The sequence below is a fragment of the Periplaneta americana genome, chromosome 12 (genome assembly GCF_040183065.1).
Source record: "Periplaneta americana isolate PAMFEO1 chromosome 12, P.americana_PAMFEO1_priV1, whole genome shotgun sequence".
NCBI lineage: Eukaryota > Metazoa > Arthropoda > Insecta > Blattodea > Blattidae > Periplaneta > Periplaneta americana.
Window position 1 is genome coordinate 82,203,251 of NC_091128.1, and position 20,520 is coordinate 82,223,770.

Here is a 20,520-nt window from a genome sequence, read left to right on the forward strand (position 1 = left end):
AAAAAAGGACTTGGGATACTTTGAAATCCACCTCTTCAATTATTGTAAAGAATTACCATTCTTTCTTTTATATTACCTATATGTTTGTGGATTATTTCTTATATATTGTTGTTACTTGAGTATAGTTAATTAATCATGGAGCATACAAAAAGCCAACTTCCTACATAATAATTATAGAGACATATCTGCTACCAACAAAATTTAATTTAAATTTAATGCAATCTGAATGCAAGCTTATACTTGTTTCGGGTTTGCTTGTGGAAGCGTGCACAATGGATTTGATTTAATACTCATAAGTACTCAGATTATTTTTCATCGCCCTACACAGGACAGAAGAGAAAAAGAAAGGAGATAAAGTTCTCATTCCTTATGGTTAAAATTTCTTGGCCTCCTTAAAGGAAGAATATATAAAAAAAAAATACCGTACGAGAAATCTCGTTCTTACCAGGAATGATTATTGTGTTCTCGTAACTTGGTTCTTCTGATATATCAGCAAGTTCTGCATAGTGTATCGTGTGTGCATTCCCACCACTGTGTTGCCTCTGCAAAGCACTTCCAGAACTTGACTCCGTGCCTGTCTGCTGTCTTTGGGAAGCCGTTGAAGTGGATGCTACAGCAACAGGCGTATGTGATGTGGATGCTAATGGTGATGATGACGATGGCGATGTACATGGGATGTTAGGTACTGTAGGGGGAGGTAAAGGAGGCGGAAACAGAGGGGTAGTGCTGGATTTTGATGGCAGCATCATGGCGGAAGAGGAACTTGGAAGGGATGGGCAAGACTGATGCCGGACATGTGATGATGAACCAGGTATTTTATTTGAGCTATTGCTAATAGAACTACTAGAGGTCTGTAATACATCATATCTTGTGTCAGCAAGACCTGTAAAGGAAAATAAAATGCTTATACCAAGTCTCTATTCCACCCGAGAACTTCGCAACTTTTTACTTCTCACATATTACCCTTTTCAAGTTAGGTAAGTAAAATAGAAAATGTGTACGTTTCCCATAAAATGTAAAGAATTTTCAAATTGAGATTTATGTCTCTCCATCTAGTAAAGTCTTCGCAAATTCTTGTACACAATTGCTTTACTGCATATTGGATAAAATAGTGCTTAATGTAACTTTTAAGTAAAGGAGTTGGCATGCAACTAATATGAGTAGGGTAAACACAGGAAGGGTGGTGACGATAATTTCAACAGAACCAATAATTATTTAGAAGAATTAACTTCAAAATGAAATAGGATAATATAATATAGGGCTTATTTAAAACTTCAATTATAAAAGCTATAAATAACTTCTTAGTAAACAACATAATTTAAAGTTCATATCTTATTACATTTATTTAAAAGATAAAAATTTAAATTTTGAATTTATTGATTTAAAAAAATTAAATTATTGTTTATTTAACGACACTTTCAACTGCAGAGGTTATATCAATGTCGCCGGTGTGCCAGAATTTTGTCCTGCACGAGTTTTTTTACATGTCAGTAAATCTGCCGACATGAGCCTGTCGCATTTAAACACACTTAAATGCCATCGACCTGGGCCGGGATCGAACCCCAACCTTGAGCACAAAAGGCCAGTACTATACCAACTACACTACCGAGCCCGACATTGATTTTAAATGTATGACTGTAAAATATTACTTCCATGCTAACTTTATTGTGTAGGCCTACTACCACTTACGCTGAGTAATTGTGCCCTTTAGGGCCTTGAGTACGATAAATAAAAAAATACACAATTAACTTTGATACACGAAATTCAAACCAGGAGCCATAGTTTCTCACACTTCCTTTGTTTGTAGAGTCTAATAAAATTTGAAACAGATACTGATCTCACACATGTCTTGCACCAACCTAAACTAGGCTGAGACTTTTGGAGAATAAAACGGTTTTTACATATTTGACATAATAATGAGAAATTACAGTTTAAAATACAAAGTCCTGCAGCTCGCATTGTAACACAATACGCTGACTCGTCTCACAGCTACCTTATATCCCTGATCACATATAACAGATTGATCAGTTATCAATTTCACTATGCTGCAATCTAGCGACTGCAAAAAAATTAAATTATGGTTTCTTTAACGATGCTCGCAACTGCAGAGGTTATATCAGCATCGCAGGTGTGTGGGAATTTTGTCCCACAGGAGTTCTTTTACATGCACAATTAAATTTCATCGACCTAAGCCAGGATCCAACCCGCAACCTCGAGCACAGAAAGCCAGCGCTATATCGACTATACTATCGAGGCGACGTGACTGCAAAAGAAGTCAATTATAACCCTGATGGAATTGCATGAAGTAATAGCTTGCAACTGTACTTCCATCTAGTAGTCATTACCAAAAATTCATTTTCGACAGTGGCAATCCTGGTGGTTATGCAAATCTGACTTTCAGGTAGAAGCTCCCTGTGAAGCAGGCTTGAATAATTTCAAGGGAAAAATTGTTCCAGGAACAGATATCAATCCCGGGGCCCTTCACTTAGCACATGAATGCTCTACCAAGTGAGCTACCCCAGGAACCATACACGACACCACCACAATTCTTCCCTTTATATCCATACATCTTTTATATGTTGCCATTTCATAACATGAGAATGGCCAAACTGAGATATACATGTGATAAGGGCTTACATGAATCGTTTCCATTCCCAATTATTAGAAGTTGTTGACTCCTTAGGTCTGTATGAAAAATTTATAACAATTTCATTAAGCTAAAATTATTGGCCTGTAAGACAGTTTTCATCGTATTTATATCTTAATAAATAATTAAATACAAACTAATTAAAATAAACTATTTGGGATGGATAATAAGCTTATAATATAAATGTACATTAAATTCACATTTCATCAGACTTATGAACAGTATGTCAGACTGGTTCCTTTTTCAGGTTTCATATGCATGCCCATCTCATACTAGCCCACTATGCACAGGTATAAATTATGAAGTTATTGAAATTAAGTATCTTTCTTTCAGATTCATCACTTGATTCACTTAGTGACGGAATGTGTGTCCTTTGTAACATATGTTATGTGAGGAATATAAAAAATGTAGGAAGTCATGATCTAAAATAAAATAATACAATGGGAAAGTAAAGAGAATGATCAGGATAAATGAATAAGCTCACCTGAAGACGATTCTGGATCTTCAGTCTCCTGTGCCACTATTGTTACTGTACAGGTGCATGGAGGTGGAGGCGCATCCTCCTTAGGAACAGTTAAATGGTTACTGCAAGTGAATTACAACTATTACAGTGATATATTCACCTTCTTGTGCGTCTTGGGTACAATGGAATCTACTCTGAACAGTTGACAGACTCTTCAAACATGGTAATTATTCAGACACAGTTATTAATACAAGATAAATACAAAATAATCCAAATGAAATAATATAAATCACTTAGAGGAAGAGGTCGTCATAGGTAAAAAATATTTACTTTATACGATGTAAAATCACACCAATTGAATTAATATAGAACAGAGGAATAATATAATTTTTAAGCCAAATCTCGTTCGATAGACAAAGCCGTTAATGATTAGAACCTCTCATCAAATAGTCGATTACAGGAAAGATTTTATAAATTTAAGTTTGAAAAGAAAATGTCTGCAGAAATGTTTGGAATAGGAACTGCTGATACAATTCTCAATGTGACAAAATAATATACATGTTAGGAAACATATAGGACTTTGTTTCTCAAACAGGTCTCCATTTACGTTAAGGTTGGATAAATCAGTAACAGATTGCTGAAGTACCTAGTGAGTTGCTTGAAATAATGTAAACATCATTAAACGATTGCTCACATACTTATTTGGTGCTTTGAAATATTGGAAAAATCATTAACAAATTGCTTAAGTATCTCTCGAGTACCTTTCAAAGTTGAAAAAAAAAATCATTAACAGATTGATTACGTGCCTCATGAGTTGCTTGCACAATTGGAAAAAAAGTCATTAATAGATTAAGTACATTTTGAATAAGTTGTTTGCAATGTTTCAATATTTCAAATCAGTTTTTCTGATTAGAAATTAAGTACTGTTACAAAGAAATTACGAGAATCCCAAAAAAAATCCTCATATTTTAGGAATTTCATATACTTGTATGCAAAAGATATACAGATAAATGGATTGAAGGAAGTTTTTTTTTTTTTTTTTTTTTTTTTTTTTAGAAAGCAGCAAATGAAATGAAATATCACAAAGTACTAAAGTAAGGGGTGCCATCAATTGATTTCAAAGTGGGAATGGCTATAGGTGAGAATGTGAAGCCTACCTACTACCCATGTAATTAATGGAGCCCAGATTAGTTGGTATAGTTTATAAATATAAAAGCCATGCCCCCACTTCTTTCAGATGTCATTCTTGTTATTTAGTATTTTCCTATGGCATTGTTAATGGTTTTTTAATCCTCCTAACCCAAGAATAAAGACGTTTCACATAATCCAAGAGATTTCGTAAGTCCCCTGTCTCTTTTTTTATAATCTCAAAAGTGAAATACCGGTATGTAATAACATATTTTATAAAATGTATGCTTCAAGAAGATATCATTAACGTTACATAAATTCACATGAAATAGCTATTTGTATATTGTAAATGCTTATAATAAATAACATTTAGTACATTTAGTTATTTACTAAAACAGTATTTAAAACCTGATAGCAATATTAAAAGGCATAATTATTTATGAAATTCACATATTAGTTACTCTAGTAATAGCCAACAGCAGGTCCATTGTGAAGAGTAATTACTACTTTCGTCTACCATTTCTCTTTTAACACTGTTGTAGACCTATTAGTAAATGTCTCAAAAAATCATTCTTAAAAATAACGATCTCAGATGGTATTTCCTGGCTTTTAAATTATTTATGACGAATAAGAAATACAGAAATTGGGAATAATTTTACAACTTCTTCTACAGAAAAGTAAAGTTTTTGCAGACAATTAAGTGTTTTTTTTTTTGTAGTGTAGACTTACACCATTTTTTTCACGTAATTCATACAGATATCTGTTTAAGTCCAAAAAGTTTTGTCTGAAGAAGTTTCCAATTGGGTGCGTAATTATATTAATAATCATTTCTCTCACATCGATATTTTGTAAGCAACAGAAATGTTAGAACCAAATTTTACTAAATCGACATTTTATATTCTTTTTTTTAACAAAGGCTCATTTTTATTAAAATTATTACATTTCACGTACATTGCTTCTGAATGAATTTACTACCTGATACTGAATATGAACAAAATTCCTCCAATAGTTTAGAAGAAACCGTTACATTCAGACAGCATCCCTGGACCTCTTTTTTGATATCAAGAATACTAAACATGCTTATTTCTTTGAAAGTCTCGAACTCAGTTTTTTTGCAGCAACACAATACTTTCTCTCTATAATTCGTATTATGAATAAGTAAAAATGGAGAAAGAAAACAAAAATAAAAAATAAGCAATAAGAAAGAAAATGGAATTAACAGTTTGAAGATAATCCAAAGTTTCAAATGGAATATACCATACTCAATGTTACAAAAATCTCTCTAACACAGTACTCAGGCTAGGACTTGCAAATGATCTGATAGCAGGAAACAAATCTGTCTTCAAATTAAACATTTATCATATGTGTGAACACTTGTTTGATGACTTTCCCAAACATTTGTTATTAATTCGACTCACAACTTATATTCATTTAATTTGTGGCAATCTTTAGGATATTGTTACATAAAATTCTTTACCTCAATAACAAATAAAAATAAACAAATTAATATTTAACTTTACCTTTGAAAGGCAAACATTCAGTACACGAACTGCATTTATACTTCATAGAGAAATTATATCTTCTGTAATGATGAAAGAAAACTGTGGTAACCACGGTTTTTTCTATAAGTTAGACGAACTGAGTTCCTTATTTTCCTGTGAATGTTTTCGACTTCATACTAGGATAAGGTATCCTAAATATGATACAAAATCACAAAATTTGAAGTTATTTTGATGCAAAATGTAGTATCTTGTGCAAAAAAATATATATATATTTTTTTTTAATTATGCAAGATGATGTTCTAACTATGGAAATGTAATTAGTTAGTCACAATTACATAGCAACCATAGAAAAAATAAAAATGCTATATCACATTTTGGACTGAAAATCCTAAAAAATGATACAGTTGTTCCGAAAAAATGACACATATAGAATATCCATGTAAATATTGTCGATAGCAAATTCAGGTCTTAAAAATGAGACAGTGAGTTAAAAATGTGATACATATGTATGCTTGGATTTTTTTCTGTGGCTTTTATTTTCAGGACATTTATAACATAAAACATATGTTACAACCATAAAAAAGTCCATATTTTGTATCTCTTGTTTTTAACATAATATGAGAAGTAACATTGTTGGTAACATCTTTCAAAGTTTTGTTCAAGTCTCCTGATCATAAAAATATATACAAACAAACAAAAATCCTAATCATCGCTTATTTTCTTTCATAAACATCAATGGGCTCACCAAATAGAAAACAAACTCCATTTCTGACATCTCCCATACCACTAGTTACATAAGGAATTGGCAGTTTTCCCACCACATCATTCTTTTTGACAAGTGATACGTCTGTCTCAATTAACTTTAAAACCATTTTGGCTGCTTTCACAGACTCTAAAGCCATAACTTCCAAGTCGCTTTGCAGAACTTTTTGTACTGTACAGACATATTTTGTAATAGTACGTGTTCCTCTTCCCTCCTTGAAATTTTGCTAATATATAATCCCTTCCAACCACATCAACTGGAACCAGCATGGTAACAGAATCTGGGGTACATTCTTCAAAGGGATTAATATCTTCGAGACTATCATCACTTTTTAAAGACGTAACATCAGATTCTGAATCTGCCTCTTTGACTTCCTTTCCTTTTTAATTACTTTTCTCACTTTTGACTGTGGTTTTCTGTTTCTTTTGTTTTCCTGCTTTTCTTCTTTTTTTTTCCTTTCTTTTTCACTTATCAATTTACCATACTCTTCTGATGTTATTACCTGTGACAAAGGGTCACAAAAAAGAACATTTCAGATGTAAACAGTATTCTAGCATGAAAGGAAAGCATTTCTATTGTATCATTTTTTGGAATGACCTGTATCATATTTTGAAGTACAACATATCATTTTTAAGGCATAAATTAATTGCTCAATAATTAATCTTGTATTACAGTTGTGACAATTATCAATATTCCGGTTAATAGAGCATTATTTTCTGTAAATGTAACATTAATTTAGTTTATATAACGTGTCAATTTTCATAATTCTGCCAAATTATATAATACATTTAGCAAATTTTTCTTACCAGAAAATGAGAGTATCATAATTATTTTTTTTTATATCTCTAAAGCACAGTGTTACTTAAAAACATAAATTATGGTTAAGTGATCCTAAACCATGCTAACATTAATAAAACAATGAATATCTTGGATAAACCTGATTTTCTTGTGAAAAAACACGTTGTATCATATTTTGAAAAGTTTTGGCTGTTTCATTTCTAGGACACCTTACCCTATTAGCAAATTCACTCACATGACTTTATTTCACAATTTTTAGGATGTTTCTTTTTATTAATAATGTACTGTACCTTGGCGAACTCGTTGGACTGCCAAGTGTAGGTGATGCTCGCCTAGGCGGCAAAGGGGGAGGAGGTGCAACTGGAGTTGTCCCTCTACGAAGAAGCTGTGGTGAAGCACGAGGTGATATCATAGGACTTCGCCCACCCTGCAATTAAGAATATGGCTCTCATATTTTATGTTTCGTCCTCTGCTACTCTGTTAAGAGTTCTCTGCAGTGATACGAGACATCCTGCAGTCTCAACTGAGGCTTAGCCTGTAGAGACATGTCTACACAGCAGAGAACTTGGTGAAAGAGTAACAGCTTGTCGGTAAATTTTGCCTAGAGTGCTCTCAATGTAATTAATATGTGCTCTCAAGAAAACTTGTTTATTTCAACATGAACTTACCCGCCCATCACCAGTTTCAGAACGTGGGGATAGAGCCAGTGCCTGGAGGCAACTGCTATTACAGTTCCAGTTATTCAGGTCCTGAAAAAGAAGCATCAAATTATTATTCTGTAGAAATATATCACTTCCCTTCTTTCAAATAAACATTACTTTTAATACAACCTTATTCAGAAAAGAAGACATTTTACTGATATATATTTTCTCACAAAATAATATTTATTAAACAGTTCTTTTACGAAAATCTTAAGCAAACTGATTTTATAAAGGTGGATAGTTCGGATGCTTGGTGAGTTTAAATAAATTATGTTTTATTTAACAACGCTTACGGTTATATCAGCATCATCGGTGTGCCAGAATTTTGTTCTGCAGGTATTCTTTTACATGTCAATAAATCTACTGACATAAGCCTGTCGCATTTAAGCACACTTGGGCTGGGATCAAACTCACAACCTCGGGCACAAAAGGCCAGCACACTACCGACTGCACCACCCAGGTGCACTTGGTGAATTAGGGTTCTAATGAAATACTCTGTTACCAGCAGGTGCGTGTAAATGTTTACAGAAGAGGACTTGCAGCACTTCATCTCATTCAAATCTTTGTACTCTCGGAAATTTCTGTCTTTAGTTTTCAATTTGTGACATAAGTACTACTGCTACAGATTAAACATTTTTTTTATATAAGAAATTAAATCACTAGTATTCATTTTGTGTAAATCACTACCCAGAACTCTCAAATGCAGTAGTTACCATATTTTTCGACTAAAATTCTTACATTATATGCACTTCGTAAGAAAGTGAAATAAAAAATATGTTATTAACAAAATATTTAATAAAGAAAAGATGCATATACAGACTTGCAGACAATATGCAAAATATACTTTCCACGTGGATTTCAGAGATATTTAAAATATTATAATCTTTATCATGGAAAAGATTTTATCAACACATTACACGACATTGTTCATGCTTCTATGTGTACATATTTATTATCAAAATGTATGGAAAAATATGTCCCTAACTAAATGTCTCAGTATTTATACCATGAAGTAATACTACTAGCAGATTAAAAAAAAAAGTAGCTCTCATTGCTAATAGTCTGATATTTTAATAAAATACTGGTTTCTACAATTATAACATATCACGAGATACCAGAATATTCACTCAACAACAAAAATGTCAATTATTTATTTCATTAGGGTTATTATTATTAGTCGCAGTTAATGTTTCACACATAACCAAGACTATGACAAATAGTCTTAAGAGTAGTTGCTTTGGCAAATTCAATTGCAATTTTATTCATTATACCATTGCACAATAATTACGTAATTCCAACAAGTGTTAACATTTGTTTATAATTTATATATAATATTCTGTATACACACATCAAAATGAATGTATTTAAACAATCAAAACTTTACTCTTTATTTGTTTTAGAACTGAGAAGGAGAGGAATTCATGATATTAAATTTGTTTCTCAGTGTAAAATAGTCCACAAATATAGTTAACAATAAATTATTAAAACTCTCCTCAGATTCTAACACTGAGATCTGTATGGAAAGGACGGTCAATATTTTACCAATAAGATACTATTTCCACCCATGATCGAAGTGTTCTCTTGGAGTGATGTAATGAAACTGTATTGTTCTGAATGAAAGAAAAGGCAATGGTGGATAATTCAGAGGAGGCAAGGCTTACACTTTTTCCATTGCTGATGATGAATATAGAAAAAATTACACTATTTTGAAGGTTCACTACAACTTCGACTTCAGGTGAAAAAAGGGAGAGACACAGTTATCCTACTCGTCCTTACAAACACCTAAATCCACTAACTTGACTTAATCAAGAGGATTTTAGCCATTTGTAATGACTCCAGAGAACAAAATACCCTTCTTGCCCATACCTTTTTTTTTTCACCTGAACATGAAGGTACAGCTAACCTTCGAAACACTATTATTAGCAAGGAAAAATGGCAAGTCTCACTTTTCCCGAAGAAAAATGTAAATCACTTTGCCATCATAGGTACTGCCCAAGATGCACCATATGATGTGGATATACAATATTTATCTTGATGATATTGGATAAACAGTGAAATATCGGCAGGGAAAACGGGAGTATCCAAGAAAATTTACCCCAACACCATGTTTGTCCATTACAAATTCCACTTGCACTCACTGGTGTTTTTTTAATTGGTTATTTTATTACGCTTTTTCAACCACTATGGTTATATAGTGTCTGAATGAGATGAAGGTGATAATGCCAGCAAAATGAGTTCAGGATCCAATGACGCAAGTTACACAGCATTTGCTCTTAATGGGTTGAGGGAAAACCCCAGAAAATAACCTTAACCAGGTAATTTGTCCCAACTAGTATTTGAACCCGAGCCCGCTCGTTTCACAGTCAGAAATGCTGTTACTCCACAGCAGGGACTATTTACTGGTGTTCGAATCAGTGTCTCCAGCATGGGAATTCGATATTGTAAAAATCTGTTATTAGTACACCATTACTTTTTAAATAGATGCTTACCCTTTATTATGCATGCTGCATAAGAAAAAGTTATACTAAATAAAATTATTTTTGAGTTTATTTATTTATTGCAATAAAATGGAAAATAATGAAGTACATTTAGTGAGATCCTTTCATTTAATTTTCATTTAAATGCATTTTGTAGTTATCAAAAATAATTTTATATAATAAAAGTAAAAAAGAAAAAAATATTACTTACATTATTATACACTCTTCTTCATTTCCAATAGGCATAGTTAAGTGCAAAACAGATATTCACATAAGCAATTTAACAGCATTCCACAAATTTTGTTCATTTGCAACAAATATGCAATATAAAACAAATCCATGCTCTTGTCTCAAATCAAATGGATTGCAATCCCGAAGGCAGTAGAAGTAGATTAGAATTGCCATACTCTATTTGTCATTGTAACTTGAAGGATTCATACCTGTTATTGGAGAAAATTTCGTTCCAGCACTGGGAATCGAACCCAGGACCTCTCAGCTTTGCGTGCTGAGCACTCTTTCCGAGTTATGCCGAGACCCGATTCACGGCGCAGGCCGAACTCTCCTTCTTTGTATCATCAATGGCCTACTACCTGCATTTTAGACATATAAGTCATATATGCAGGAGCGTATATTTAAACGACTTTATGGCCATTTTCGACAACAGTTTATTGAATACGGTTAACATTTATATATTCCTATATGAGGCCTTGGCATCTTCATTGAATAATGAATTGGGTCTCGGCATAGCTCAGATGGAAAGAGCACTCAGTGCACAAAGTTGAGAGGTCCTGGGTTTGATTCCCGATGTCAGAACGAATTTTTCTCCAATAATAGATATTACTACATGTTGACTACTTATAGGTAGTCTTGATTCTTCAATGAGGATGACGAGGCCTCATATATGAATATACATATATTGAAGGATTCATTATGAGGTATAGTTTTGTAACACATATGCAATTTTCTTAAGAACACTGCATTCATCCTCACGTTATAACACGTTGTTCCACGACACAAAACTTTGTAATCATGTTTCAGTGTAATTAAAACCTCAAAATAAAATGTTTCCATTAACCTACATTTTTTGTGACAATGAAAGAAGTGAAAGTAATAAAGCCACTTCATATTCCAATCACAATTAGGGCACAAGAAAAATAAGGCTTTGTCAAGAATGGTCAACTTTTGAAATTCTCACTGCTGATAAGTGTTAAGTTGTTCTTTTATTAACCTAAAGATGTGTAGTAGTGTGAGATCATTTTTAGACATTACCAAAATATCTCAACTGTTATCTCCGTAATTGTCTTTTCCATTACTGGCTTGATTTTCATTTGTTGTAGTGAGTCTAATCACATATTATTTAAGCATTCTTAATTTACTTTTAGATACCATAACAATCTTCATCTAAGGTATATTTATGATTTGTAATCTTTTTCGTTTTCTTTATTTAACTAATAAAGTCCTTTATGGTTCCAAATATTCATAGCACTTTTTTCAAATACTCCAACCTCCCTCGCCTTTTTGTGTTAAGATTCTTGTTTCATAGAAATAAAAACTAATTTACATTATTATTATTTTTTTTTGTAGAATGGATACAATTTTTATATATCATTGTAACCAATCATGCATTCAAAATTGTTAAGAAAGCAATGGGTTTAATATAACTTCTTGTGTCTTTGGGAAAGCATCTTTCAATTCAACAATATGTAAATAAAAATTCACTTACCTGTTCACTTACATTGTGTCAAACATATATGCAAATAAATATGTCTCAAAGAAAGTTATCAAATTCTTTTCAAATTAATATCTAGTTGAAACTCAGATGTACGTGATTGGTCATGTATACGTAAATATCCAATTGAAGAATTAAGATATTTTACAAACCTGAACAGCAAAAACCACTGCTTCTGAAGAGCGGCAAAATAATATTCTTAACCTTTAGGAGCCATGAGTCCATTATAGTGGCCAGCTAGTATTATGGTCATGATGTGATATAACATGTTATAAATTGTATGTTATATATAAAATACGTTGATATTCTTTAATTTTATATAACATTAAAGACATTGCACTTGATTAAAATAATAAACATTTTTTTGTAATGTTTTTTTTTTTTCTCTCTCTCTTAAAAAGGAGCAAAATCATTTCAACTGCAGTCAACTGAAACCCCGTCAGTTTCCATGCATACTGTTACACTGATTAGGTCCTCCCCATCCTTTACCATAGGATCAATTGACTGCAGTGGCCGGGATGCGAACCTGCGATCTTAGGCACGATATGCTGGCCAGACATATCTTGTGTGCCTTAAACTGCTCGGCTAGCGAATCCAACACAAATTTACCCGATCATGCAGGTGTACGAACCCATGGTTGAGAGTTATGCATTTGCGTGCAATAGTGGCATAAATCTTCCGGCTTCTAAGGGTTAATACTTGCAACTTATTAATTAATGTGAAGGAAATCAATGATAATGAATTTCATGTATGAACTGCAACAAATTCTAAGAATTCGTATTTTTTTTTTATTTCAATATGTGACATGACAGTCCATTAAGGATCAAGGCCACATCTACATGTCTCAGCAAAGGTGAACTGAACATCCAACCTGGATGAAAGTATCGCATGGTTAACACGATGATTCCTCAGCAATTATAGCTGGTTTTTTAAATCAGATTTTACTACCTCACTAGCTTCCCAAATTCATCACAATGCTGAGTATACATAGGTCCCATACACTGGCAGAAACTTCATGAGAAAATTCCTTCTCCATGAGAATCAGAACCAGCACATATTCCATAATGCAAGTCCTAGGTATAATGCCTTAGATCATGAAGGTACATTGTGAGACCAGATGGCAAAAGATATAATGCGAGGGCTGTTTTTTTTTCAACCTCCAATGGTCTATAAAAAAAAGGGCAAGTGTAAATAACAAAATGAATTTATTACGAAACGTTATGTACAAACATGGTTACTTTTCGACATAATCATTGTGTAGATTGAGACATTTCTCATATCTGTGGACGAACTTTCCAATCCCCTCTTCATAGAATGTTGCTGCCAGTGAGTTGAGATGGGCCTTAACGTTGTTTTGAAGCTCCTCATTGGTCTCGAACCTCTGCCCTCCTAGCCTTTTTTTCAGTTCAGAGAAAAGGTGGAAGATACTTGGCTCTAAGTTTGGGCTATACACTGGGTACTCTAATGCTTCCCATCGAAATCGCTGAAGAAGCTGTTGGGTTACAGCAGAATCAGAAGAACTCCAGAAGTCAACATGCCTCTTCTTTTGTTCTGAATGTCTCTCTGCAGTCGTCGTAAAGTCTGACAATGAACAGCTGCATTGATCGCAGTCCACGGTTCCATAATTTCAACAAGCAACACACCTTTTTGATCCCAAAACATGATAGCCGTAACCTTCCTGAAGTTGGTTTGCTCGAACTTTATCCGTTTGTTTGGTGAGTTTGAGTGCGTCCATTGTTGTGACTATTGTTTCGTTTCAGGGGTGACAGATTGAATCCAGGTCTCATCTCCAGTCACAATTGATTTGAAAAAACTCTTCACCTTCAGGCTCATAACAGATGAGGAACATAAGTTCTGATGCCATTCAGTGACCTTTGTGGTCATCAGACAACATCTTTGGAACCCATTGAGCAAATAGTTTTTTGTAGCATAGGTGTTCTGTATGAGTAAACACATGACCTTGAAACTTCAGGAAATTCCACACACAACTCATTTATGGTAAACCTCCGTTTTTCTCGAACCACTTGGTCAATTCATTGAACAATGTCTTCCTTGTTCCCCTTCATTGTGAATATAGGTTTCGCTTCTTTAAATTTCCTACACCATTCACATACAACACCATCACTCAAAGTTTTCACCGTATACTCAGCTTATTCTTCCATGAATTTCCGCTGCACTAATCCCTTCTGCTTGAAGAAACCGAATTACACTATGCAACTCGCACTAGGCAAGAGAATCAATCATAGCAACCATGGATATGTGCCTGCAACTCACAAGGAGCCATTGTCAGACCGATCTCACAGTTCAAACAGGGAATTTTTGAGGTGAAGTACATTGAAAATAAAAATAGCTGTGCTTCAGCTTTCTCTCCCATCGGCCGCCATTCGGCTGACAAAAAAAAAATACTGTTTTGCAAATTGTCACTCTACAAAAAAATTTATTTGTTTACTTATTTAATCTTTATATTTTATCACGTGTGTCTGGATCTGAAACTACATTTTTTAAAAACACATACCGGTAATAATTTCAGTCATTTAAGCCACATTGTAAATAACATGGGGTTCATTTTTATGAATTTCAATACCCTCATCATAAAAATATTAATTTAAAAGAACAAATGTGTACAACATTTTTTCCACTACAAAAACTGTAATAACTTTTTCCTGTATAATAATTAGGAGAGTAATATTTCAAAATATATAAATTTTGGCATTGAAATCTCTACGGTCCGTGTTCCAATCTCCAATTCACAACTCTGTATAATTCTATCACATGCATATAGTACCTCTTCATGGACCACTAACACAAAGCAAGTGAACCAGGGAGCAAGTGCTACGATTATTCCCATCAAATGCACACAATTCAGACTCTTCATTGCAACTTCAAGTAATAACTACTTTTTAACAGTTACATCTGAACATCTTTCCTCCGAATTGTCTCCACATGCACATAGGACATAATGCTCACACCTAAATATCTCACAAAATATGCACACTCAGAACACTAATTGTACACTACGTCTTCAAAAACGAATAATCAGCATGTTGGTTAGGAAAGGATAAGTGATAAGTGTAAACAATGGTCACAACTTAAGCAACTCATGCTCTCTACAGGAACATGCAACACAAACAAGCAATAACAGTTAAGATCTAAGAAAAATTCTCCTTCTAACTGTTGAATTTAATTTTTATGGAATAGCAGAATGGTCATAAATTATAACAACTCGAAAATGGTATAATTTGGCAGGTTCAAATGTTATTTATTATGTACGATACAACAATCTGACTACACCTGTTCATTAAAAGTATACATGCTGTGAGAGATGGACTATGAATTTCTCAGGGTTGATATCAATTTAAAAAATTCATGACGCATCAAGACAGACATCTAACATCGATGATAATGTCGAATTAAATACATATTGATTACTACAAATATGTTTAATAATCAAATTCACTCACAGATACAATTCTATGGAGTCAAGCAGCTGTAACTATATCAAATTGGTACAATACTGAATATTTTCCTCTTTTTCACAATTTTTAAACTACACTTAGAAGAGTCAATGATTTCGTGTTATTACAGCTTCTGTTAACATCAATGAGGAAAGCTGTGGCATCTTATGCATTAACACATTGAAAGTAATTTCTCCCAACCAGGGCTATATTCCAGTAAATATGGTATATGCCCTCTGCTTATTTTCTATGTTTAACATATTATGTCCTCTGTTTAGTCTCTGGTTTTTTCTCTTAATCACTATTCGAAAGATTAAAGGCAATCTTGTTAAGATTAAAGACCATTTCTTACACAACTTTAACAGAATGCCATTTGGAAAGTATGATTCAGTGAATGGTTAAAATATAAATAAAAAATAAAAGAAATTATTTATTGTACTTAAGCCTCAATTATAACCAATATCCATTAATTTCTCTACAGAATCACTATTGCAACTCAGACATATATCGTAGTATAGAAGAACTTTCACTAGCAGAGAGAAAGTCAATTTTTCTCTGCTACTTTCAAATCCTTGTCACTCATTAAATGCCTTGCAAGCATACTCATATGAGTAGAAGCTATATGACGGACAAAATGAGGTGGTAACTCCAAGAAGCCACCTTGAACAACTCTCACTTGAAACGTCAAAGCAGCTCGAAAGTGATTGTGTGGTGTGAGAGCATATCTTAAGTTAACAAACTGCGTATCATAAGTTAGCAGACTATGTTTTAATTTTTGACAGTTCACTGAAACTTCACTGATGGTAGGATTCTATGCTGTATTGCTCATTTTCAACAGATTTAGTTTTGATTGTTGGTATTTTTACCATAAAACATTTAAATTTGAAGTAGTTCTCTTTAACCCACTTCAATTTTTATTTATAATAATAAGATCATCTGCATACATGGATGTATTCAGTATATTTATTTCATTAGTATTCCACATCTTTATTTTCTCTCATCCATATTTAAATAGCATCTTCTGGGTATCAAGTAGGGGCTACTGAATTTTATTTTCCTTTTCAGAGATAATATTCTGGTGTAAGCAAGTACCCCTCCGATAAATATCCTTTAAACAATGGTATTCCTCAAGGATCCATACTAAGACAAATGATCTTCAATGTAAGGTAGAGTTGCCAACTTTTTTTGAAGAAAATACGGGAGATTAAGAAATCGACAAAATTTCACATAGAAAATTGGCAAATTATTCAGTTCAGTTACTAAAAAGCAACTTTATTCTACACTTCGACAGCTAGGCTTAAATTAAAGAGTATTTTGAAACACATCTTGTCTCACGTAATAGTTGAAGTCAATTGCAGTTTGCAGCTCCGATTTGATTAGATGTGCCGTACTCCTGTTTCGAACATTCGTCCAATTATTGTTCATGAGATAAAACATCCTCTTTGTATGAGCTTTACTACTTGGTATGCATAGAACAAAACTAGCCAGTTTTTCCAAAATTTATAATATTAATATTGTTTGATTTTAAATAGGTGAGCACTAAAACCCATTTCCAGCAAGCATTACCTTCCGAAAAGACTGCATATTTCGATGCATCTCTTGAACAACAAAATTCATCATATAAACTGTCATCATTCACAGCAAAATCAAATGTTCAGAATAATGATTTTTACATTAGAAAAATAAGGGAGAAAATTGCTCGAAGAGAAGAAAAATACGGGAGCCAGAAGAATGTTATAAATTAGGGGCAAATACAGGAGATTCCAAGAAATATGGGAGGGTTGGCAACTTTAATACAAGGACACCCAGGATATCTTCAAAAAAAATGCGCGCGCACGCACGCACACACACAATATGGTCAACAAACAACACCCCAACAAAGCTACAGAAGATGAACAAAATGCACTAAACAAGATAAGAGTCCTGGACAACTAAATGGTAGTTCACTATATCCAAATCAAATCCAAATCAGAATACACAAGCCTTCATGGAAGATACAAACTTAAAAACTTTAAACAATTTGTAATTCTTCAAGGAACCCCCTTAAACCGTAATTTTAATCCCAGATGTGACAGCCAATAGAGGACCAAGGCTGACCAACTGACTGCTGGCAGAAGTGAAAGGTCATCTAATTAGTATAGCGGTATTGTGTGGTTAACATAATAAACCTCCAGCCCTTATAGCCGACTTAAACTGTAACAGATCACCAAGAATACATGGTGCAGTTCCTATTTAGCAGGACATGTCTGTATTTTGAAGTTCTGTCCTGGCGTCCATATTTATTTTCGAAGATTTGTTGAATGTCCGTATTTTTATGAAAAAGTCCCAATCATCTCATTTTCAATAATTACGTTTCAAAACATAATTCTGAACTGCGAATAAAACTTTAGTTTCTCGTCCATATATTTTATTCAGAGACTGAACTCACTTCAGCGGTACAGTAGTGCTCTAAATATTAGGTCGGGTACACAGAGAGTCAGACGTGACGCAGTGTAATGTTTTGCTTCACAACGCCTCGCAACAACTGATTTGCTGGCTATGTGCATTTGGAAAATTGGCCTAGGCTATAAAATGGCGTCCATGAAAGAGGACTGTCTATATAAATAATTCTACTGTATTTGATTATTATTTCCTAAGGATGCCTACACCTAAAAATCTTTATCACTGAGTCTTAAAATTAAATACTACTAATGTAGTGCACAAATGTCATTTTGTATGTTTATGACTATTTCATGAATCACGACTCACAATAAATAAAAATAATATATTAAGTCAATAATGAGTGATAATATAGAGCAGAGAAGTAGGCCTACTGAAAATTATTATTATTATTATTATTATTATTATTATTATTATTATTATTATTATTATTATTATTATTATTATTATTCACTGGTTCTTTCATCGCATTTGCAATTTGTCACATATTTTTAGAAACTACATTATTGTCGTCAGATTGTTTCAAAGACTATACAGAACGTATATTTCCTGTACTAAAACAACTAATTTATCTGCATCGAGCTCCATTATGAATAATGTGCACTACACAACAATAGTATTTGTAGATAGTGAAAGTGTGCAATTGTAGCCACTACTAACACATGCACAGCACACTACAGCTATCAGACAGTCTCCTCGTGACGAACTTCAAGCAGTCATGTTGTCTCTCAGTGTCTCCTCGTGTCTGCTCACAATCATCGTACCGTGTCTGATTCTGTGTGCACCACATCATAAGAAATCAATGGGATACAAGAACCATCAGACAAAATGTCACGTTGTGTCGCGTCGCATCTGATTGTGTGTGCAGCCGGCCTAAGAGCCACTGATCAATAAAGTTTAGTTTTTCGTCCATACAAAGCATTCATTTCAAAACTTCCCAGTCTAAATAATTATATAATTTAAATTCAATTTAATTAAACAAAAAAGTCAATTTAGATATTGATGGGGAAAGTTTAAAACCAATCTTAATTGCATATTAGTTTTCACCCCCCCCCCATCCGCAGGCACTCCCACTTTGAAATTTTAAATGGCACCGCTATCTTGTGATACTTAAATTTGAAAGAATATTCAATTGTTCATAGACCTCATTCATTGTTTTCACATCTTTTGTTTTCTATCATTGCCTGGCAACCCAGATTGTTGTTATTGTTGATTAGAGCTTAAGAGAATAAAGCTACAAAGACTATTGAGCATTTCATGTTATAGTTGTGTTTGTATATTAAATTATTTTAAAATGATGTATACTCTTCAAGAGAGAACAGAAAATCATCCTTACTGATTAAATTGTGGAAATCACACAAAATAAGCTGTGTTTTCATCCTGCAATCAATTTATAATAACAATACAGGTTGCCAGGCAACAATAGAAAACAGAATATGCGAAAACAAATGAATGAGATGTAAACAATTCAATACTCTTTCAAATTTACGTATCACAAGATAGGGGTGCCATTTGAAATTTCTAAATGGGTGTGGCTGGGGGTGAGGGGGTGAAAACTAATATACAATTAAGACTGGTTTTAAACTTGCCCCTCAATATCTTAATTGACGTGTTTTTCTGTTTAATTAAATTGAATTTAAATTATATTGTTATTTAGACTGGGAAGTTTTGAAATGAATGCTCCCTCTATATATTTTATTCAGAGACTGAACTTCAACAGTACAATAGTGCTCCAAGTATTAGCGTCACTGGTCAATATTCTCTTTGGAATACAAGCCACGATAAACCATGGTAGATCAAGCTCTGTTCATAAAATTGGTTAATCGACGTGCATAAACAGTAGCATGTTCCACAGCACCATCAGGAACACGAGGTTGAGCCAATTTCAGTCCCCCCCCCCTCCCACTTCAAAATTGGCATCAGGAAAACTGTAAACATGATAAATTATTCATTTGAGTGTGGTGAAGGCTATTGTTTCAGTCATCTGTCAGCAAATGCAACGTATCTCTAAAGTCCCTATTCATTTCCATGATAGTACAGACTTTTGTTTAGTTTCTTTGCAGCTGCAGTTGGCATAGCAAATGATGTTAACCACGGAAGAACAGGTTGCCATTGTTTATGCACGGGTATGTGGATTGTCACATGAAGATGCCAGAGCTGAATTTACCTGTAAATTCCATAAACCAGCCCCAACAGGGGCACACATTCGTCTGCTTGCAAACAAATTTAAATGTACCGACAGTGTGTGTGGTCAGGAATGTCATGGACGACCATGCATATCAGCAGATACTGTACAGCAGGTTCAAATTGCAAGTGATAGTAGTCCAAAGACATCAACTCGACGCCTAGAAGGGAGCTGAATGTCCCTCGCAACACAGTATGGAAAATTCTACATTTCATTCTACGAAAACGTGCTTG

At 33.6% G+C, this 20,520-nt stretch overlaps 1 protein-coding gene across 1 annotated transcript in view; it reads right to left on the bottom strand.

The window, feature by feature from the left end:
* The window catches only part of Cbl (E3 ubiquitin-protein ligase CBL), a 301,944-nt gene that overhangs the window by 16,761 nt on the left and 264,663 nt on the right, over positions 1-20,520 (bottom strand). The window contains exons 7-10 of the mRNA XM_069841617.1: positions 7,970-8,050; positions 7,592-7,728; positions 3,132-3,232; positions 446-883 (exon numbers count right to left, since the gene is read on the bottom strand). Of these exons, the coding sequence (XP_069697718.1) occupies positions 446-883; positions 3,132-3,232; positions 7,592-7,728; positions 7,970-8,050 (757 nt within the window). The remainder of the gene's footprint in view (positions 1-445; positions 884-3,131; positions 3,233-7,591; positions 7,729-7,969; positions 8,051-20,520) is intronic.